Source organism: Polypterus senegalus, chromosome 11 (genome assembly GCF_016835505.1).
Source record: "Polypterus senegalus isolate Bchr_013 chromosome 11, ASM1683550v1, whole genome shotgun sequence".
NCBI classification, from domain to species: domain Eukaryota; kingdom Metazoa; phylum Chordata; class Cladistia; order Polypteriformes; family Polypteridae; genus Polypterus; species Polypterus senegalus.
Genome location: NC_053164.1, coordinates 51653805 through 51677621, shown reverse-complemented (window position 1 = coordinate 51677621; position 23817 = coordinate 51653805). Strand labels below are relative to the sequence as shown.

The window sequence follows — 23817 nt, the reverse complement described above, 5'->3', positions numbered from 1 at the left end:
TACTGTATTTAGAAATCCACAGATGGTTGTAATGGGGGCGGTTGTAGGCAGATGCGACATGAAAACCACACAGATAACTTGTATGTTACTGCTAATAACTTAACATTTAAGAATTCCAAAGTTAATTTTGCATTACCGACAGTGGGAAATGCCCTGTGAATCAGGAAACAGAGCTAGCAACTATCCCCTTTACAAAGTAATACTTAACGTTATCAAATGTTATGGAAGAACTATAAAGAAGCAGCAACTTACATATTCTTATTGACATACATAAACTAAACCAGATTTTCACGACGGTAATATCACCGGCTACAGTCGTCCCTCTGTCAGTCTCACAGTGGTCCTGCCATTGTTTGCACCACATGCCTTTCCCGCTCACCCCATAATCTTATATTGGACCAAATGCACATACATTGCACCAAATGTTTTATTAGTATTTTTAATCACTTCAATACATTGTCTGCTTCAGAATGGTGATGAAAATACTAAGCCTCCAAATCTTTTAATCATAAGTTGTACTTTCTAACTTCCACCCTTTCCCTGCAAATTTAGACTTAATAGTTATATTCTTTTTGCTGGATGTGAATTATGATGTGGCATTTGTAAGTTGGGGGTTAGGAACATCTTGTGACCAAGACATAAGGTAGGCTGGTGAGGTGTAGAGCCAGTCTTGACCAAGGAATACTTTTTAATTTAAGTACACTTCACATGGAACTTTAAGAAAGAGCCACTACCATTGTCACATAGAGGGTAGACAGCTTTATATTTAATACATGCATAGCATAAATGAAATGGAAATTCAACCTACATCAATAATGTGTCAAAACAGTAGTGTGTTTTGAAATTGAATATTATTATAAATTATTATATTTTAAATGTTTCATTTTCAGTATCGGAGTTATGGTGGCAATGTGCTTAGTGCTCTGTTTCCAAATGGATACTGTGCTGTACATTCTCCATGTTCATTTATTAGGTTAAATGGTGAAAAAGCCCTGTGTCGGTGTGGTGAGGATGTGCACTTGAATGGGCCTTACATTTGTCTGGCATGCTGTTCAGGGCTGGTTCTCGCCTTAAGCCAGATGCGCCAGGACAAGCCAAAACCTAAACTGGATCAAAGTAAACTAATTCTTCTCCACAAAATTTCACAAATAATGGGCAGCTCTGTGGTGCAGTGGAGGTGTTTCTCCCTCACAACAAGGATACCAGGCTTCATGTCCTGAGTGTTCCCTGCGTGGAGTTTGCATGCTCTCCCAGTGTCTACATTGTTTTCCTTCAACAATCCAAAGACATGCAAGTTAGATGAATTGCTGTTGTAAATTGGACCTAGTATGTGTGTTGGTGTGTGAATATTTTCACTTTTTAATGGACTGGCACCCTGACCATACAGTGTTCCTGCCATACCCGCCCTGATGTTTACTGGTGTAGGACCCAATTTCCCTGTGACTCTGCTCAGAATAACTCAGGATTTGGAAATGGACGAATGGATGCTTTAAATAAAGCTTATGCCACACTTTGTGGGAAGGGGACTTTGTTCCCAGCAACTCAAATGTTTGTATGACTTATTATCCATCTTATGTTAAAACCAAAACTTGCCATATATCTGACCAAATATCTAACGTAAACAAAATATTGTCTAAAACCAAAATAACTGTAAAATCGCCAGTGTAGATCTAGTGTATAACAGGCTTTTCGTTTAAAAAAGGTCGGGTTTTCTTGGCTTCACGAGCTAAGACGACCTCACAAACATGGCAGCCATTGACCTTCCCGGAAGTCCCGGATGTCAAAGATTGCAGCATGGGATGGCGGGAGAGCGCGCACACTCAATGTTGTGACTGAGGTTAAGCGAGCCGAGCAACGGGGAGTTTATTAGACGTCTTAATAAAAGAGCAGGGGAATATCGTACACGTACATAATACAGGTAAGACTAAAAGATGAACATAGTGAAAGGGACTGTTTTACGGTTCAAATTAAATAAACGGCTTAAGTTCATTACACTTATATTTCTGTTTTACTCTCTAGATTAACAAATAATGTGCACTTGTAGTCGTTAATGAGAAACTGTTATAAATATGAGTTATTTTTCTAGTTTGTGTAGAATACTTAGGCGATGCACTACTAAAAGAATTGTTGTAGGCCCAGAAGAGAAACATCAGTAATATTGGTTAAACGTGCCTCAGCTCCGTGGAATTGAGTTCAAATCCCACTACCGTCACTGACAGTGTGGACAGTTTAGGGATCTTCTAGAATTTTTTTTTACATTTTTTTAGGGGCGAGTCCAAATATGCCATGCGATGACCCAGAGCAACTCTAAGGGGCCGGTTCCAGCTTTAAGCAATGTTTTTTTTATCTATCTATCTATCTATCTATCTATCTATGTACTGTGTGTGTGTATATATATATATATATATATATATATATATATATATATATATATATATATATATATATATATATATATATATACACATTTTTATATATATCTCTGTGTGTGTACATTACAATAATAAGGCAGTATCCCTTTCTAGAAATGGCTTTGGTTTATTGAATTTATGAACATCCAGTCATTAATTTTCTAACTTGCTTATAAAGGTTGTTGGAACTGAAGCTAGAACGGGGTACAATGACGTAACCAGCACTGGATTCGGGGAACCAATTCTTTGCAGTTCATACCCATTCTCAATAATACCAGGCCAATTTAGAGTTGCTACTTAATCTAAATGCATGCTTCTGGGAAGTATGGAAAGAAACCAGAGAATCTACAGGAAAATCCCATGCTGATAGGGAAGAATGTGCAAACTCTACTCAGGCAGGTTTCGGGCTAGAATTAATTTTGCGGACTGTTCAGCCACCATGCTATTAAGCTAGTATAAGTCCAAGACTAAAGTCCATTAGTCTTGAACATTTTTACTCTTTAAGAAATTGTTTTTTTTTATAAGATTGCCAATACATTGTTGTACCTATTTAATGCAGCAAAAAAGTATGAAGAAACTATTTAGTAATTTTTTTGTCTTGCAGTGTTTCAGCCATGTTTTCAGACATTTCTTCTCTTAGAGGTTTGACCTTATTATCCATGCCAGCAACAGAGGGACCTGTTTTCACCAGGGAAATTTCCTCCTCCTTTGTTAACCAGTCAGATCGTTACAAGTCAAGTGACCGAACGTTTAACCGCCAGTATGCCCATATCTACGCAACACGACTTATTCAGATGCGTCCAATTCTGACAGAGCGGGCCCAGCAGAAGTGGGGTAAGCTGTCCAGTTTCTGTTATTGTGTTCGGTGCTTATTCTGCTAATTTTTCCTTGAAGCAAACTGTGACATTTTTTAATATTCAAAGGTGACAAGTTAGAAAACTACTTATGTTTTCAGTATATTGAAAAATAAATTAGTTTTACTGTATAAATTGAATACATTTATTTTTACAGTATTTATAATTACAAATAGCACTAACACCTTGACATTGTGAAAAAATGTGCTTCACACTTTTTGGTAAACATTATTAATAAAAGTATTTTATTAATAGTGTATTTTATATAAAAAATTCAGTTTATATGAATAAAATGAAATCATAAATTGTAAATGCATTATTCACTTTTAGAAGTGAAGAAAATCCATATTTCAAGTGATCTGGAGTGTAATGACAGAAATTCTGTGAGGATTTGCAATTGGTATTTAAATTTAAACATGGGCAAATACAGTTTATTTTTTATTGGAGTTGCTGTTCAGAAGTGAAAGCTCAGAATACTCCTGTTAGACCTTTGCGCAGATTTGTCAAGAAAATGGACAGAACCTCAAATATTTATGATGTAAAATGTTCTTTTTTCCCCTCTGAATGACCTCTGAAGGTCATTCTGTGCCAGTGCGGAGACTTTGTGACATCCAAATGGGTGAGCAGTGTTGTATAGTAGGAACCATTTTCAAGCACATGGAACTTCAGCCATCAATCCTTCGAGAGATCAGTGAGGAGGTACAAAAAATTTAAGTTAAATGAGTACATGTTGAGATGATGACAACTTCTTCAGATATTTATTGCTGTCTAATCTGTTTGAATATAGTCTATTGTTTGTTCCTCAGCATAACCTGTTGCCCCAGCCGCCAAGAGCAAAATATATCGACCAGTCAGATGAATTAATTTTAGAAGATGAACTACAGAGAATAAAACTGGAGGGAGCCATTGATGTCCAGAAGTTTTTCACAGGTTGTAATACACTTTCCTTTTATTGTTCTTTTATATAAAGGTTACATTATTGTTTGTATAGCTGTAATTAGGATGGCTTTGTCAAAAGATTCATATTTTATAGGTAGTTCTTGTTGATTGTATAATTTTTAGCCCCAAGCTCTCCTTTAATTATATAATTGTTTTGGAAATTTTTGAACATTAAACTGCCTTATTTTTAGATCACTAAACTTAAGTAGTTTTGTTAGGTGTGATCACATGGGGGTGCTCCACTCACCAGCACACAGCTTTTTAAAATACATTTTCAATTCCTCATAATGGAATTATGCAGTATAAAAATGAACAGAGATGAAATAGATAATTTTTTGTTGGAATTAAGCAGAGACATAATTTTTTTCACAAATCTAGAAAAATTCTCATAAGAAAAGCCAATATTGTTTTTCTTCTGTCATTTTGTATAGTTTTGCAGTGACAGGGACCATCTCAGCAGGTCACACTTTTCAGAATGGTCCAGGGCAAAGTTCCCCCTAGGCACACCAGAAGTGACTCACTGTTCCTTTGTTCTTTGGCTACTTTCAAGTTTATACTGGAGTAAATTGACCGGAAGTGGAGGTCCACTTTCTTGTAGTAACTGTCTTGGGCACGATAACATTCTTAGCCTCTTTTTTTTTTTTTTTTTTAATCTTATCTTAAGAAGAGTGTGAAATGCTTCTGGCTCTCCTCTAAAAGAGAAAATAGCTTGCTGTCAAGCTTCTAGTGTTCCTTGTCATTTTCCTTAGCACCTTTCCTGAGCTCCTAGCACTTGCTTTCTGAGAAATTGGTTCAAAATATCACAATACTGGTGCCCCTTTTAGCTATTTTTGAAATACACCGCTCTCAAGGAGGGCTGAAGCTGGTACCTTAAAACTTGTCAGATAGTTATTGTGAGTAATATTGTGTTAAATTCTAAACATGCAAAAAAGTTATTGTGAGTAATATTGTGTTAAATTCTAAACATGCAAAAAAGAGTATCCCAAGATTGAGCAAATAATGATATGCTTACTTCTGCTTCATTATACCGCTCATTTTGTTGAATGTATCTGAACTATTAAGTATGTTTGCTGTGTTGAACAAAATAAATTAAGCTCAAATTTCACTTTTAATTGGAAGAGGCTATTCTCCCTTTATACTGGGAATATTGTAGAGACTTTAAAAACTGTGAAACTCAATAGACTTATCTCATGAGAAACACTATGAATTACTTGCAAATATTTGCAGTGCTGTTTCTTATGAGTTACATTGAAGATTGCCTTGTGCACAATGCTGACTGGGATTGCTCCAGCTTCTGCATGACTCAGCTCAAGATAAGTGGGTTTGAAAACAGAAGAATAGATGGATGAGAATTTGTAATCATTTTATAAAAAGACATGTTATCCCATGTCATCTTCTGAATTTTTCACTTTTATTTGTAAACTACTCATTTCATTTTCCATCTAATGGACTCTTCATTTCACATATTGCACTTTACATTGTTCTCCCATTTATATTTTGTTAGTATAATTAGGATATAAAAATATATGGATACCTGTTTTGATGGGCTCTACACTGACCACAAAAACATGAGTATTTTTCAAATTATTGTTCAATAATTTATTTTCCTAAAATAGTAATTTTTTGTTTTTGCCATACATATTAGTCTGTTTCTTTTTAGAAATTAACTCCACCTAAAATATTTGACACATCATCATTATAGTTAATTTTAATACAATTAAATCATTCATACAGTATGTATATACACACCTAGCCATTTTCACTGCCAGTAGTACTATTTATTTTCATGTTTTACACAAATGTTTCTGTATAACTTCTTGGCCATTTTCACGTTACTCTTCTTAATGTATTGTTGATATTATTTAAAAGCCAGTAATCTATTGCTTTTCAGTTGTAGTGAGGTATTTGTAGTCAACTGCAGAATTTTCAGTCCTTGAGTATATAAGAAGCAAGTAAAACTCTTTAAACCCTTTAATGCATAATCCAGTCAAGGTCTTGTACTTTAGTCTAAAGTAGTTCTTTATAGAATGGATCATCTTCCTTTCTCTACATTAAACTTGTTTAGGTGTTCACTATATAATTTCAAACGTAATTCAAACAAATAGCTTTTATTTTAATTGGTAATGTATTTGAAATTGTTTCTCTTTATTTGTTTTTGAACATATGCTTATATCTAAGTTCTGTCTTTTGTTGATGTTCTGTATTTTTTTTAAAGGAAGTGTCATTGTAGTATTTGGATCAGAAAAGAATGATGGAAAGTTCATGGTTGAAGATTACTGCACAGCAGACCTTCCACCACAACGGATCCGGCCTGATTTATGTAAAGACAGGTAACGAAGATATGATGGACAATGGGTATATTTTTAATATACTTTTTAATGAATGTCTGTACTGTTGCATATCTGTAAAGTAATACCTGGATCATTATTCTGTTCCCTAGTTTTGTTCTTATGGTCTCAGGACTTGGTTTAGGGGGTGGTGATGCAGACTCCCTAATGGGTCTTCAGCTACTGGTGGATATGGTGACTGGGCAGTTGGGGGATGAAGGTGAGCAGAATGGAGCAGCAAAAATCTCACACGTTGTGCTGGCGGGCAATCTTTTGAGCCATAACACTCAGGGAAAAGAGTCTCTTGGCAAGGTAAAAAATATAATGGATGCAAATAAATACTTGATAATCTGTGTTTAATAGATTGAAATGACATGAGTCTGTTATTTCTGTATATGCAGCAAACATTGATAAATTATTTATAGAAAGGAATTTTCACACAGGAATGAGTCAGAAAAGGTTGTGGTAGTGAATGCTGTTGACAAAATAACATTTTTTATATTTAAACGGCTTTACTTTATTTCATAGTCCAAGGCTAAAGTTATTTGCCTGTTCAAATTTGTATTTTTTATTTTTTTAGGCTAAGTATCTGACCAAGAAGACACAAGCTGGAAGTGTTGAGGCAGTCCGAATGCTAGATGAAATTTTAGTGCAATTAGCTGTGAGTTTTTCCAAATTCTTTGCTGAGTCGGGGAAAAAGAATGAATTTATACTTTTTTTTTTTTTTTAATAAAGCATATTTTACTTAATTAAAAATTATTAGCAAGCACTTTATGTAGTACCAGTTAAAAACCCCACTGATGTATTTCCTTCCATATTTCTACATTTGGAATTCTGATAGGTTAATTGGTTTGCAGAGTAGTATCGTCTTTATAGTCCTGCCAAAGAGACAAATATTTTTTATTTTTAGTTTTTGGATATACTAATATGGAAGAAAAATTACATTAATTAAAAAAGTGGCACTATGCACTAATATTATCCATCCATCCATCCATTAACCAACCCCCTATATCCTAACTACAGGGTCATGGGGGGTCTGCTGGAGCCTATCCCAGCCAACACAGGGCGCAAGGCAGGAAACAAAATCCGGGCTGGGCGCCAGCCCACCGAAGGACACACACACACACACACCCACCCACCCACACACCAAGCACACACTAGGGACAATTTAGGATCGCCAATGCACCTAACCTGCATGTCTTTGGACTTTTGGGATAGTTTTCAACATCCCCATTGTCTGTAGTTTACAGCTAATATGATCAATAGCAGAAAAAAAATGTACATATTGAAATAGGTTTTGGCCTTTGCACGTCATATCAAATTTTCTCGTGAGTTGACCCTGTAGTTAGGATATAGCGGGTTGGATAATGGATGGATGGATAGAGCATGAATGTTAAGAAAAAATAAATAACAGAATAACATGAAGTGCTGACTGGTGCTTCTTTAGCTGTGTGTATGGAACTTTAATGCTTTCGCTTTCTTTACTTACTGTATCTTGCAACAGGGCTTGTCATCAAGTGGCATATATGCAGACTGTGTTGTAGAGCTGCCCTATAGTGTAACATGGGGCCAACAGATGATCACGTACTTTGTTCTGTTTTAGGTCAGGTAATGGACATTCAAGAAAAAGACAGCAAAGGGAAGTTAGACTAGAATAGATTTATTAGTGAACAACATTTATTTATGTAGCACATTTTCATATAAATAATGTAGCTCAAAGTGCTTTACATGATGAAGAAAGATAAAAAAGACAAAAGTAAGAAATAAAATAAGACAAAACTCATTAACATAGAATAAAAGTAAGGTTCGATGGCCAGGGAGGACAGAAAAAACCAAAAAAAACTCTGGACAGCTGGAGAAAAAATAAAATCTACAGGGGTTCCAGGCCATGAGACCACCCAGCCCCCTCTGGGCATTCTACCTAACATAAATGATCAGTCCTCATTGTATTCAGGGTTTTCATGGAAGGACTTGATGATGATGGTTATGTGGACCTCTGACCTTTAATCCATCAATGTAGGACCATCATGCTGCTCTGATTAGGTGGTGGTGGCGGCGCAGGTCGCCACCACTGAAAACCGGGACAAGGAACAGAAGAGAGACTAGGGGTTAGTACGGATTTTGGAGCCACCATGAATAGTTATGATAGTTAATTGAATATACAGAGCATCAGGATTAAATTAAAATGAAGTTATGAGAAAGCCATGTTAAAGTAATGTGTTTTTAGCAGTTTTTTTAAAGTGCTCCATTGTATTAGCCTGGCGAATTCCTATTGGCAGGCTATTCCAGATTTTAGGTGCGTAACTGCAGAAGGCCGCCTAACCACTTCTTTTAAGTTTAGCTCTTGGAATTCTAAGTAGGCACCCATTTGAAGATCTAAGGTTACGATTTGGAATATAAGGTGTCGGACATTTCGATATATAAGATGGAGCGAGGCTTTGTAAACCATAAGCAGTATTTTAAAGTCAGTTCTGAATGACACAGGTAACCAGTGTAGTGACGTCAAAACTGGAGAAATGTACTCAGATTTTCTTTTCCTAGTTAGGATTCTAGTAGCTACATTCTGCACTAGTTGCAAACGTTTTATGTCTTTTTTGGGTAATCCTGAGAGGAGTGCATTACAGTAATCTAGTCGACTGAAAGCAAACGCATGAACTAATTTCTCAGCATCTTTCAATGATAAAAGATGTCTAACTTTTGCTATATTTCTTAAATGAAAAAATGCTGTCCTAGTGATCTAATTAATATGCAATTTAAAATTCAGGTCACAGTCAACAGTTACCCCTAAATTCTTTACCTCCGTCTTGACTTTTAATCCTAATGCATCAAGTTTATTTCTAATAACCTCATTATATCCATTATTGCCAATCACTAAAATTTCTGTTTTCTCTTTATTTAGCTTGAGAAAATTACTATTCATCCATTTAGAAACGCAAGTAAGACATTGTGTTAGTGAAACAACGGAGTCGGGGTCATCAGGGGCTATTGACAAATACAGCTGTGTGTCGTCAGCATAGCTATGGTAGTTCACGTTATGCCCCGAGATAATCTGACCTAACGGAAGCATGTAAATTGAAAAGAGCAGCGGACCGAGGATAGAGCCATGTGGAACACCATATAGAATATCATGTGTCTTTGAGTTATAATTACTACAACTAACAAAGAATTTTCTACCTGTCAGGCAGGATTCAAACCAATTTAAGACACTGCCAGAGAGGTCCACCCATTGACTAAGGCGATTTCTAAGAATATTGTGATCAATGGTATCAAATGCGGCACTCAAATCTATGAGGATGAGAACAGATAAATGGCCTCTGTCTGCATTTACCCGCAAGTCATTTATTACTTTAACAAGTGCAGTTTCTGTGCTGTGATTTGTTCTGAAACCCGACTGAAACTTTTCAAGAACAGCATGTTTATTGAGGTGGTCATTTAGCTACATAATGACTGCCTTCTCTAGAATTCATACTATAGTAATTATTTTATAGATGTACCATGATGGACTTGATATTAGCACTGAGGCAGCATCCTTGGTTTGAATGTTGCCCTGGTCACTGTTTAGAGTTCAGAATTCATATCCCTTAATTAGACGTGTGTGTATATATAAGTTTAATGATCAATTCCTAATTGACCATATACAAACGTGTGCCAGAATGGGATATGAGAGAGTGGTGCCATATACAGGATTGGTTCCAACATTGTGTATGTTGATGATATAAAGCAAAAGTAAAATTAATTTTTTGTATTGCTTAACATTTAAGGTTACATTTAATCCTTTTTAAAGATTTGGGAGGGACTACATGATTGTTTTGTTACGTCTCAGTTTGTAAAACCAGAGAACTAAAAGCTGGTGTACATTTTTCTTCAAATTACCATATTATGTACAGTATATACCAAGTACATAATGTTTTACACTCCAGTAATTCCTTTTTATTCTTTTTCCCCTTTTTAAGGCTTCTGTTCCAGTTAGCGTTATGCCAGGTCAGTTTGATCCAACAAATTACACCCTGCCCCAACAGCCTCTTCATCGATGCATGTTTCCATTGTCCTCTGTCTACCCCACACTACACCTGGTCAGCAATCCGTTTCAGGCAGACTTTGATGGACTTCGGTGAGCAACTCCCCTTGCTGATAATGAATGGGTCTCCAGTTTTGATTAATTTAATGTGCATAGCTTCCTTTTGAAATCAGTTGAAATTGTGTTTTAGTATATTTTCACTTCTTCAGACATTTTCCAAAAATAAATATGGCTAATATCGGGATAGTTCAGAGTATGTTTTATATACTGTAGGTAATTCTTTTCATGTTTTGAATACCAGATTAACATTATTTTAAAAATGAACACAATTTTGACTTAAAGAATACTGCATAAAAAGGCAAGCTTATTATCTGTGTACTGTATTTTATGAGAATTGTTTTTTGTTTTACCTTATTTTTTTGAAGTTTAATGTTTTAGCATCATTCAAAATATTTTTTAATCCCCTTATGTTTTTTTAATGCATAAGGTATAGTTCTCTAGATTCTTGAGTCTTTTGCTGAAATGTTGTTCACTTAAAGACATACAGTATTAATGACCATAAAACAAAATTCATGTGTGTGACATTCAAGGAACTTTTTTTTTTTTTTTAATAATTGGTATAAAAATAGAAACACTATTATGATTCTTTGTTGTTGTTGGTTCATGCATTTTCTGAAATTTATTAACAAAAATACAAATTAAAAATCATATAAAGAACCCCACCCACATGACGCCAATCCCTCAAACTAAACAATTTTGCTGCTGCGGGGCTTGGTGTAGATGTAAAAAGGTAACATAGCTGTATCTAAAAGAAGAACTAGAAGAGAAATATCAGAGGGCAGAATCTTAGAAAGAGCTGGAAACAGGACCAGAAGGAAGCAACAGGGGGATAGTTCCAAAATATGTGAATAAATAAGCAAAGAGAGAGTAAAATCCCTTGGCAAAACATGTTTGTAAGGTAAGACATAGACCGTGTACAAATTAAACTGAATTTGTTGGTGGTTAGGACTTTTGAAGTCCTAAGAAATATTCTTAATAATTTCACCAATCCTTTGGTCACTTCATTGGCTCCCTATCCACCTCCATATCAAATACAAACTCTGTTTGTTTACTCACCAGTGCATCCATGGAAATGCTCCACAATATCTGAAGGAACTCCTTAAACTACAAACCTCAGTTTTGCAAATACCTACCGCCTTCGCCCCCCTGTGACCAAACTTCATACAATGGGTGACCGAGCCTTTGCAGCTGCTGCTCCACGGCTCTGGAATGGCCTACCAGAGAGCCTAAGAACACAGCAGACTGTGGGCTGTTTTAAAAAACAGTTAAAGACTTTTCTGTTTAGGAAATCTTATTAACAAGAATGCTATAATTATTGTTGTTTTATCTCTGTTTTTATCTTGCTTTGCTTTTGTTTAAACTTTTTATGTAGCATTTTGAGATTTACTGCTAATGCAAGGTGCCCTATAAATAAAATTCATTGTTATTATATATATATATATATATATAAATTCTTTTCGCGTTTGAAATGGAAATTACGTATGACCACAAAAAATATTATAATACAGGAACTAATCACTTCGTTTGTGGACACCCATTTTTATATCGTTTTTACGAATTGTTTTTATTTATGTGAGTTATTTTACTAATATTGAAAAGAAGTAAACGCAAACACGCCAATCTATCTCATAGAAGTGTGTCCCGCGTCGCCCTTACCTATCCGTCTGCCGCCAGACGCGTTCTGACAGAGAAGTTTTATTTATTCGCCCACGTGTCTGTCGCGGAAACTACCACATTATAACTTTTTTTTTTTAATCGGCAGTACTTGATAGTAGAAGAGATGAAGAAAACAGCTTTGCGTCTTTCTACTTTTTAACTGCGCCGAGCTGTAAACAATGTGAAGACGACACCACCTTCCGTGGCGAGGGGTCGTGAGAACAAAGTGGACACTGAGAGGCGCGGCATGTCAGGCTGCTCCGTTGGGTCGAGAGCTTCACAGTTTTGGGCGCCGTCCTCTCTTCACGCACTGTTTGTGACACTTTGAGTCCCCCTCGGCTCCTGGGAGACGGAAAATCTTTGCGAATGAGTGTCATTGGTGCAATCGAAGCAAAACTCTCTTTGTAAATTGCGCTGCACGACTACTTACTATCCCTTAAGGTGAGTTCAGGTCACTAAAACACCACAACATTCAAGGTTGCTTTTTTGATGAATTCTTAAGACGATGGAGTGTTTACATCTAAGAAGATGTACCGACCTCTTCATGTAAAGTATTGGACTTGGGAATTGTTTGGACCTTCTGCCCGTTAAGCACGGAATGGCAGTGTCCACATTTCTCAGAATAATTTTTCTCTCAGGCAGAAATTTGCAGGATCACATAGAAAATGTAATTTCTATACCACAGCGGTCGTGTAGCGCCTTTCACAAGGGATCTGCTACCGAGAGATGATCCAAATACATTTAAGCTGCTGTTAGTGCTACTTACCTGTTATGTTATAGCGCCTTTAAAATGTACTTTACCCGAAAGCACTCCAGTATTGCTCAATCTTTACTTCTTACATGTTAATGTTTTACTGTTTAATAATTTATATACTCCATTTAATTTTTTCCCTTGCACTCAGTGAGCGAAGCCACTGGGTAATCAGCTAGTTATTATTATTCTTCTTAAACCTTTTGTTCTAGCTCAACAAAGAAACAGAGTAAAGGTTGAGAGGCCATACAAAGCACAGGCAGCAATAGGAAACTTCAGCTAGAGTAGTGTTAGGTGTGGACACTGGTTTCTTGCCAAGAGTTCTGGAAAAACCCATTTCATACAAGGAGTGCTGTATTTATTTTGGATTTTAACAGGAGATTACTGGAAAGCTACCATGGTCTGCTTGTCTTCATATTACTATTCCCTGTTCATGAGTTTTGTTAATACCTGTTACACGATCAGATTCCATTAATTCTTACTGATAATTCTGCAGCTTAGTTACTTGAATTCTTTGTTTTGTTAAACCATATGTCAGACAGAATAAGTATGTTTAAAAATGATATTTTTATCTTAAATATATGTTGCTATTGTTTATTGCCATTGCTTTATTTAGTGGTGAATGTTTGTTGTACCGTTATTATTTTAGTGCTGGATTTTTGGAGTTTCTACACCAGTCATATAAGCAACATATACTTTTCACGGTACAGTAAAGCATAATAAAATAGCAATACATTGAATTGTGTTTGTATTGACTCTACAGTTACAGCACTGTTCCCCGTTATTATACTCAAATATTTTTTTCCCCGCACTTTGTAGAGCAACATTGATAAACCCTTGGGTTAACTTCATATTATGCTTTTTTTTTTTTTAGTATGTTTTTGAATTTGTTTTTTGTTAGTTAATGACTTAGGGAAATCACTTTAGTCATTAGCTAAACCAGCAAATTAAATGTTCTTTTCATTTCAGCTTTTTAGAATGCTAAGTCCTGCATTACTTATAACTTACCCATTTCATGTGTTTTAATTGGAGCTAAATATTTTTCCACTCAGGTTACTTGGTACATCTGGGCAGAACGTGAGTGACATCTACAAATACAGCAATATGAAGGATTACCTAGACATACTTGAAAGCACTTTAAGATTAAGCCATTTGGCTCCCACTGCTCCCGATACACTCGGTAAGACTGCAAAGGGGCGACCATTAGGTGAATCAGCTTGTCACTGACAATTGGCTAGGCAAATAAAGACAAAAATAGAAAAAAAGATATACCTTGTTATACCTGCAGTGATATGCCTATATAGAATTTTCGATCTGTCAAATTATATTATATGCTGCACGGTGGTCAGATGTACATTTAAGAATTTCACTGGACTCTCTTTATTCCGACAGTAAGTTGATCTTGAACTGAAACTTGAAGTTGAATGTGAGCTAGATGAAAGTGGTGGGAAGGAAAAGAAATAACTACTTTAATGGAATCTTTATTTATTGATTGGTTGGCCACACAAGTCATAATTCAAAAGTTGTGTTTTTTTTTTTTTGTTTTGTCCAGGTTGCTACCCTTTTTATAATAAGGATCCGTTTATTTTAGAAGAATGTCCATACATCTACTTCTGTGGCAATGCACCAACGTTTCAGTCCAAACTAATAACAGGTGAGCATTGCTAGTAAGTTTCATTATTTTCATTAAAATAATCTGATGCCATGTTTTTCTGCATTTCCATTTCAGTCACCTGTGATCTATGAAGTTAGTCTTTTCACAAATGATCTCCTACTCTGTGGTCATGTCTAGAGATTTATAGACAGTGCTGCACATCCTCTCTGTGAAACTGGTATTGTCCAGTTTTAGCCAACAAATTGGTCAGCAGAAATGTGTTAAAAGCTGTTGGGGTACATTCATTGATAATGAACTATAGAATAAGAGGAAAATGAGAAAGGTACACATTTTTGTTATGTTAAATACGTTTTTGATGTCCTTAGGTCTACAATGCAGATGGACTGCCCTCTTCAGTTTAGACTATATTCTTTCAGTATGGTTTATATACATAAACCAATTTTGATTTTTATATTTAATTTGTCTGTTTTGATTATTTTGGGGTGTGTATAGATTTATTGTCACACACATCCAACTTTTTCACAGAGATAATTAAGGTTTTAGTCAGACTATCCCAATACTTAGAAAAGTTCATGTTATTAACCTTAACAAAAGCCCCAGGGGGCCTGAGTTGGTAGAATAAACCCACACAATTCACAGTCCTCCATCATATCTTTATGGCAGGTTCTGTTGTTTACATGCATACATTTTCTAATTCTCAATGTATATGTCAGTGGCCAGATAGTTTGTATTTGGTCATATCTGTGCATAGCATACAAGTCAGCTCAAGGTTCCAATGGTATTTGATAAAAGCCAAGCATTTCAGTTTGGTTTTATCGTTAGTAGCTGCTTTTTCTTTCTGGCTAGCCCTTGACATAGTCGCATGTGTACTGCCTAATAATTGATTTGGGGACTTCAGTGATAGACCCAAAGTCTGACCCTGGGATTGTGGGTTTTTTTTTTTTTTCTCCTTTTTCTCATTTGGTGGATGACAAATGTCTTCCCAGTGTGTGTCACGTCTTTGTTCTGTCTTAGCTAAATTAGTGAAGTACAAAAAAAAATTGTAGGTCTGAGTTTATTTTAAATAAGCATATTTCATTTTCTTAAAAAAAAATCTTTAATACCATAATTGTGACACTTGTGTTGTGAACAAATAAAAAGAAAGAAAGGGTGTTACTTGTTTAAAAGCATTCATCTTGAAATGATTGGAGAAGGTGGATGAGTTTAAATTCTTGGGATTCTTTAGTGCAGTACAGAGTAACATGGATTGTGGAAGAGAGGTGAAAAAGAGAGTGCAGGCAGGGTGGAATGGGTGGAGAAGAGTGTCAGGAGTTATTTTAGACAGACGAGTATCAGCAAGAGTGAAAGGGAAGGTCTATAGGGGCGGTTAAGTGAGACCAGCTATGTTATATGGGTTGGAGACGGTGGCACTGACCAGAGAGCAGGAGACAGAGCTGGAGGTGGCAGAGTTAAAGATGCTAAGATTTGCATTGGGGGTGATGAGGATGGACAGGATTAGAAATGGGTACATTAGAGGGTCAGCTCAAGTTGGACGGTTGGGAGACAAAGTCAGAGAGGCGAGATTACATGGGTTTGTACATGTGCAGAGGAGAGATGCTGAGTATATTGGGAGAAGAATGCTAAGGATAGAGCTGCCAGGGAAGAGGAAAAGAGGAAGGCCTAAGAGATGGTTTATGGATGTGGTGAGAGAGGACATGCAAGTGATGGGTGTGGCAGAACAAGATGATGAGGACAGAAAGATATGGCAGAAGATGATCTGCTGTGGCAACCACTAATGGGAGCAGCCGAAAGAAGAAGAAATCTGTATTTGGTCCTTCTGGCATAAGATATTGTTTATTATTATTATTATTATTATTTTTTTTTCTCCCACCTTTCTCAATGGCGCCAGTAATAAAGTAAGGGCACCACGTACATTTCTTTTTGGTTTAATAACTCTGCAGTTCTCTTGTTAGGTGCTGATGGTCAGGAAGTTTTGCTAGTTGCTGTACCAGAATTCTGCAAGACCCAGACTGCCTGTCTCATTAACCTTCGTACCCTGGAATGTGAGCCAATAAGCTTCTCTGCATTTTCGACCGAGGATGAGGAAGGGGAAATGGACATCAGTCACTGATTTACTAGAAGGACAGCAAACCACATCACACATGAAAGATCAATTCTACGTGAGCAGTTTGGAGTCACATTTGGAATTTGGTGCTGATTTTGCTTGTTAATTGGAAAGTTCTTGTGAACAGAGGTGGACAACTGTTTTAGGGCAAAACACACAATGCAGGAGGTTAAAAGGAAAAATGGAGTAACAGGTACAGAATATTCTTCTGTCGGCTTCACCAGAATAGCAGGTTGTAGTCTGGAAATGTGTCTGATTTATCAGCCCCCCAAAACACTGTTAAAGACACTGAACTTTTAGGGTCTTTTCAAATATCTTTATCTTATTGACCAGTTAGAGAAAATCTGCATTGTCTGTCTGTGATGGTGAGTGGCACTTCTGTATAGCAGCAGGTTGTTGTTGTTTCTTACCCCATACAGCTGAATAACTCGCTGCTCAGATATTCTGTATGCAGTACATTTTTTGTTATTCTGCTTTAATCTGTGTAGCCTGGTTTGGCCTTTTTGGTGGTCTTCCTTTGAGTGACGCTTTCCATTGTCTTGACAATCAAACTCCAAGTTTCAAATGCACACACATCGTAACTGCTGTTGTTAATATTCAGGATGGTGTCTGTGGACACGTTCGGCACAATGCACTAGTTACAGTTTACCTGCCCTGTCACTTAACCAAAAGATTTTTAGATTTTAATTTCCATGTGAAAGGTCAAAAGAGTAAATAAGTTTCATTCAAATGCACCCAATTAGTTATTCTCCTCAGTTTCTCCTTTCCTAACTGAATAAGACCATTAAAGAAATGGGTAAGTGTTCCTTAAAAGCGGTGTTGTCATCTTACAGAGCACATCCTGGCATTTTGCTTTGTTTTCTTCCATCACATCATTGGGGGCCTTCCTTCATTTTTATTATCTTTCCATTTATAAATTCTCCCATTGTTGTTAATAGATGTTGTTTAGTTTTTTTTTTCTTTGATGTGCCATCTTGTGTATCGTCATTTATGGATTAAAAGCAAATGTAATAGGCCAGTAATTAAGTCAAACAGATCCTATATTTTTATATCTGATTTTTATGCAGGCTTTCAGAAATATGGAGTTGTTTGTGAGATGCATTGAAATATAAGATTATATTCTGGAGTTGAATCTGTCAATGGTTTAGAGTTAAAATGTATCGTTTTTTCTACAGTGAGGCTTACACAGTTTGTATTTGTATTTGTGTGTGTATATCATTACTATACATGAAAAGAATTCCTAGTGCTCATTTTTAATATTTCACATTTAAACTTTATCTTATTCCACTTAACTGTTTTCAGTGTAGACCAAATCTATTCAGCTACAGTCTTCTCCACAGAGTAGGGTTCCCCTTAACTGACTAAGGCAAGTGGGCAAGAATAAACATTTTAGGTGGTGTCTATTAGGACACGAATGTGGGTGCTGACCTGTCCTAACCACTGGGGGGCTGAAACACAAATAATAATCCAACACCAATAACGATCCTCAAGCTGGTAAAGCATAAGGACTGCAGCTCTCGGTGACTGCATTGCTAAAAGCCCATTTAATTCTAAGCATATGTCAAATGGGCTTGCATTAAAACTCTGCAAATGTATCGTCCTTCATTGTTCACCTCCATCTTAAAATATGACTGATTACACTCCTCACATTACCTCCTGGCTCGATATATAAATTCTTCATAGTCGGTCTCTACCTGGAAAAACTGACATTGTTTGTTGATTGATTGATTGATTGATTGAATGGTGAAATTGCATTCTTTGTGTACATCTCGAGCATACAATAAACAGGAATCATTTTGTAAGGTTTAATGACAACCATTATGCTTTGATTTCATTGAATTCTGTTCTCACTTTACTTCACATACCTAAATTTAATTTATATCTTTATGGGGCTGAATGGTAAAACTGCAGTACACTCAATCTGCCCGTTAGGCTGTGGGGCTAAACAGAGTGCTGCCCTGTTGGCAGCTGTTCAGACTCAGTCTCTTAGAGAGAGGTGAAAAACAAACAATGCCTGCCAGTACTGCCCAGTTGCTACCCATTCTCTGAAACGCTGTGCCTCAGGTGTGTATTTGTCTGAGACAGTCTTGCTGTGTGGCTCCTCTCTTATGTCCGATCCGACACTGTGAATTCATCAGCTCGTAAATTTTTATCCATGAAAATGGATGTATTAGCAACAGCAATGTGGCTGTGGCTTTCATGAGGCACCATTAAGGGATGTATTGAGAGTGGTTCACCAACTTAGACATCCTCTGGTGAGAAATTAATTTGACACATGATGTAGGGGTAAGAGGCTGCTCAGTGCTGGCCTTTTTCAGAACCGTTATACTTAAACTGAAGCTGGATCTGTTTTATTTGTCATTTTTAACTTTCTTACCTGTAATATACATATATACATACTGGGATTTAACTGGGACTGCGTGGTGGTACAGTGGTTAGCTTGCTGCCTCACTGCTCCAGTACCCAAAGTCAGTGGTTTGTAAACCTTTTTTTTTTTTTTTTTTTTTTCACATCCCAATTTTAACTTTTTTGTGTCTTTGAGTCCCATAATTGCAGCTGGGACAGCCCCCCCTTGGAGATGTGCTGCCGCCATCCATCCATCCTCCCCTTGGGTAATAAGGTTTGCCTTGGAGAGTCACGGATGTGGGTTGTAACAGAACAATACTGCACTGCTTGCTTTAAATGCGCCATTGGAAGACACTGAATATCATACATGACTCTTATCCATTAAGTACTAATGTGAATCTCAACTCTGTGCAACCCAAATTCAGACAAAACACAACCATAGTTAAGAATCTGTGCCCTAGGTCCGTTTTCCTGCCCAGTCTCTAGAGTGTCAAGTGTATTTTACGCTCACAACCCACAGATGTGCAGGTTAAGTTGAATGGTAATACTAAATTGGCCCAGTGACATCTCTGCATCAGGGGTGAGTGGGTCACTGATTTCCTATCCCCAGCAGATGGCACTTGTTGTGCAAAAATTAAATAAGTATTGTGGCAAACTGCCTCAGATGTTTAGCGTATTGTTAATATGTTTAGTTTGTTGTCAATATCACATTTTCTAAGATATGCTTAATGCAGTTATGTTGTTTAGTAGGAGTATGTGACATTTTCTTTGTACCCTTTTCTTGTTTGGTGAGGCAGGCCCCTTTGGAGTTCCAGGTTCACCTTTTGCTCATTCTTGCCAAGAGAAGCCTTGGGACTTAAAGCTATAGTCCTTTTTGATATTTTTTTTCCCTTTTTATGATGTAATTTATAAGGTGTGAAGATTTGGGCAACTCACTATTTTGGTGTAGTCATCATCATTCTTATGAATCACATGGATTAGTAATGTAAAATACAATCCAACCCTTTGATTAATATTCCTTTGCATTCCTTTTTTCAGAGTTAAATATTTTAATGTCCTTTGTTCTTGTACAGTGTGACAACCTAATATGTTAATTGTTCATTTTGTGTGTGTGTTTTATTTTTTTAAATGGCTGAAACTTTGTCGTCACTGGTGCTGATAGCCTAATACGTTCTGAAACACAGTGTCAGTTCCTCGCTGCGCCATGTGAGGTTTACTGAAGGTCATCATCCTCCAGGGCTGTTCCATTGCTCCTTCCATGCCGCTCTCTTGATCTCTTTCTGCCTTATTCCCTGATTGCATATTCATGCTCCCACCTCTGTCTCACCTTGGGGTCAAAGGCAACACCATCTGCTTTTGCTTTTCATAACTCCATGCCAGAATTCATCCTCAGGCTCGTTGGCAGCCTTATTGTACACAGGCCAACGGATTTAAGCAGAGGAGCAAGTTTTGTATGTTTTGCACTATAAATGCTTTGTCATCTCACTCACACTGTCACATGCAGTGGATTCTCCATGATTGACAGGAGCCTGCTCGGCGCCCATCGCTCTGCTGCAGATGTCAAACTGTCCAGCTCTGTGCCTACAATAGAGACTGCCTTCCTCAACAGTTTGTCCTGGCATGAGGCGTCCCTCTTCTTTATGTTGCCTCCCCAGCACTAAGAGGAGCAGCTTAATTGACAGACTGCTGTCACTGTCCTGCTCCACTGACAGACTGAGGAGACCCCACACTATGCGACTCTTCAATCCCACCCAGGGGAGTAAATGTTAAAAAGTTATTGTCGGTCTGTTATACCTTCATTGTTATCACTGTTTAATATTGTTCTTTATCAGTATGCTGCTGCTGGAGTATGTGAATTTCCCCTTGGGATTAATAAAGTATCTATCCAGCCATTCTTCCCACATTGCATGGCTTCCCAGAATGGCTTGGTGCCTACTGACATTGTTGCTGTCCTAGCTCCATGATGCCAAAAATGCCTGTGCCTGTATGACTGAACGTATGTATGTGTGAGGCCTGTGATGGGATTGTCCAATAGGTTGCTCCTTGCCTTGCACATCATGGCCCCAGCACATACTTGACGTTGAACTAATAGGTAATTCTTGATTGTGTTAGCCATTACTTTTAAGCTTTTCATATTTAAATGCTGCTGTGGCTGTTTCTAACTATCTTGAAGGGATTTTCCTCTTGAATGATATGATAATAGATCCTTTTATTACATAATTCATGAAATCATACTTTTTAATAACTTTTCCTATAGTACAATATCCAAGAATGTTACAATAAATGTTTTAACATTTTTGGTTTGATTTAAAAACAAAAAAAAAAAACAACAAAATTGGATTGATAATCACTAGAAATTGACATTTTAACAACTGGGCAAATTTTGTAAAGTATAGCCATTCACAATATTTTGGTTCACAAACTCCCAGTTTTAGTTCTGGAATGCCATGATGTAATAAGAATGATATGATGTTGCATTTCAAGAACTGAAAGACTGGTTGATAATGCATGGCCTCTAAAGTCTTTTGCTGTCCTGGGGAAACAATAACTGCTGACATAAGACATTTCATGTGAGGAGATGCAATGCTTTTAGTGTGCTCACTGTGGATTGTAATTAAAGACAAATTCTGTAGGGTCAAACTAGAGCCATCATACTTTTCAGCAGGATTTCTACACAGTTGCCATGTTTCTTCACACGATATAATCCATTGGACTACAATGGGTACATTCCACTTTTCCAACAAGGTCCACTAGCAAAGACATGTCAATCTTTATTTTGTTTTCTAACAGGCTTGGATTTGTGGAGTCCAATTTGACTTGGGTGTCTGCTCCACTTGATTTCTTAATTTGGTTTCCATCTTGGAATGCTCAGCTGCTTGTGCTTCAGTCCAGTTAGACCTTCATTGAACATCAAGGTTTTTATGAATAATTGTAGTTTTCCTTTAACCCAAAGGAGTAGTTTTCTTCTGTTGGTTCAGCATCCTCATATATCCAAGGTTCATAAGTGCCTGTTTCCAATTCGAAGGTGGGTGGTATAGTTGTGGTTGTAGTTGTGGTAGTGGTGGTTGTGGTAGTGGTAGTGGTAGGAGCCTCTGTTGTAGTGTTGTTAGATTGTACTTTCTGCAATCTCAGCCGCCTCAGCTTGCGCAGCCTCAAGATTCGCAAGCGGCGTAATCTTTTCTTCCGCTCTTCCGGGCTCAGTCCTTCCATGCGGTTCCATTTCCCGCCGTTGCCACCATATGAGAGTTTTATGGGCCGGTTGCCATTCAGTTTCATGATCTCATGAATCCTCTTCCAGTTGGACTTGGCCAAAACAAAGTTGCACCGAGTTGCACCAATTTCATAGCCAACGACACAAATTTTGGTTGCTGGAGAAAATGCTTCTGCACGAGCTGTTACTCGATATTCTCCTGGGTTCAGGAGACGCCAGTAGTCACCATTGACAGCTGTGAAAGAAAAAGTAAAGTAAGATATCAGTCATCTTTCTTTGAGTTTACTTGATGTCTGTATTCAGATGCTTATTTGAGGATTTGTACTTTTTTGTTTGTTACTATGAATGTGTTTTACTTCCCTGTTCTGGATACCTGGTCTTCTATCAGAATTGAGGTGACCACCTTTATCCACAGTGTCTTTTATTTCATGGCTTATACGGTTATTACTGTCACGTGTACAGAACAAGGTCTTACTTGCATATGCTAATAATTGCATGGTGTGCCAGATAACTCTTGGCAGTTCTCCAGTATTAAAGTGGCTAAGTAATGGCTGTCAGCTTTCAATGAAATATTCCCCATACACCTTCAGAGTGGCAGAACTAATCAATAATTACAGTATTTAGAACTGGGAATGTCGTGGTTAGCTGCCTTACACAACCTTGCTTTCAAATACCAGCCTAATTAATATTTATGCAGGGTTTGAATTTTATTAATTTTATGTTTGTGTGGGATTTTTTCATGTACTCCTATGCTGGCACTCTAAATTGCACTAACATACAGCACCTCATCAAGCAACACCCTAGAATGACAATGTCACCTCAGGACAAATTTAGTAAAAATAAACAACTGAGCTCTTCCATTGACAAATGTTTTCAGACCGTTTACCAAGTACTGTACTTCATTGAAGAACCTTTGGTAGAAATTGAGGCAGGTGTCGTCTTGGGTCTGATACAACAAGCTTTCCACACCTGGATTTTCTGCCATTCTTCTCTGAAGATACTCTCAAGCTCTGTCATGTAAACAGCTATTTTCACGTCTCTTTAGAGACCACTCAAGGACATTCTCAGAGTTGTTCCTAAGCCTACTCCAGTATTGATCTTGCTTTGTGCTTAGGGTCATTGTCTTATTGAAGGTGAAGCTTTGGCCCAGTCTGAGATCCCGAGTGCTCTGGAATAGGTTTTCATTAAGGATATCTCTGTACTGTACTTTGCCCTGTTCAGCCTTCAGTTAATCCTGGCTAATCCTCTAGTCCCTTTCACTAATAAACCTACAGCATGATGCTGCCACCACCATGCTTCATCGGTAGAATAGTATTTATTGCACAGGTGATGAGCAGTCCCTGGTTTCCTCCAGATGTGATGCTTAGAATTGAGGCCATACAGTTCAATCTTGGTTTTGTCAGACAAGACAATCTTGTTTCTCAATGTTTCAGAGTCTTTTAGGTGCCTTTTTGCAAACTCAGAATGGACTTCATGTGTTGTCTTGCATAGCTGGTTGTCCTTTTAGAAGTGTCTTCGATCTCTA

At 37.2% G+C, this 23817-nt stretch overlaps 2 protein-coding genes across 4 annotated transcripts in view; one reads left to right on the top strand and one right to left on the bottom strand.

The window, feature by feature from the left end:
* Positions 1-1775: 1775 nt before the first annotated feature.
* On the top strand, positions 1776-18541 carry pold2 (polymerase (DNA directed), delta 2, regulatory subunit). Its single transcript, XM_039768610.1, has 11 exons — positions 1776-1918; positions 3016-3245; positions 3843-3964; positions 4072-4195; positions 6420-6534; positions 6645-6843; positions 7112-7192; positions 10485-10642; positions 14069-14196; positions 14569-14670; positions 16584-18541. Exons 2-11 carry the CDS (start codon positions 3026-3028, stop codon positions 16739-16741), a joined length of 1407 nt encoding a protein of 468 aa, XP_039624544.1. The 5' UTR covers positions 1776-1918; positions 3016-3025; the 3' UTR covers positions 16742-18541.
* Positions 18542-21568: 3027 nt separating this feature from the next.
* The window catches only part of aebp1a (AE binding protein 1a), a 75367-nt gene continuing 73118 nt past the window's right edge, over positions 21569-23817 (bottom strand). For all 3 annotated transcript variants that reach the window (XM_039768609.1, XM_039768608.1, XM_039768607.1), the window contains exon 19: positions 21569-22527. In XM_039768609.1, coding sequence (XP_039624543.1) covers positions 22001-22527 — 527 coding nt within the window. In that variant the 3' untranslated portion in view covers positions 21569-22000. The remainder of the gene's footprint in view (positions 22528-23817) is intronic.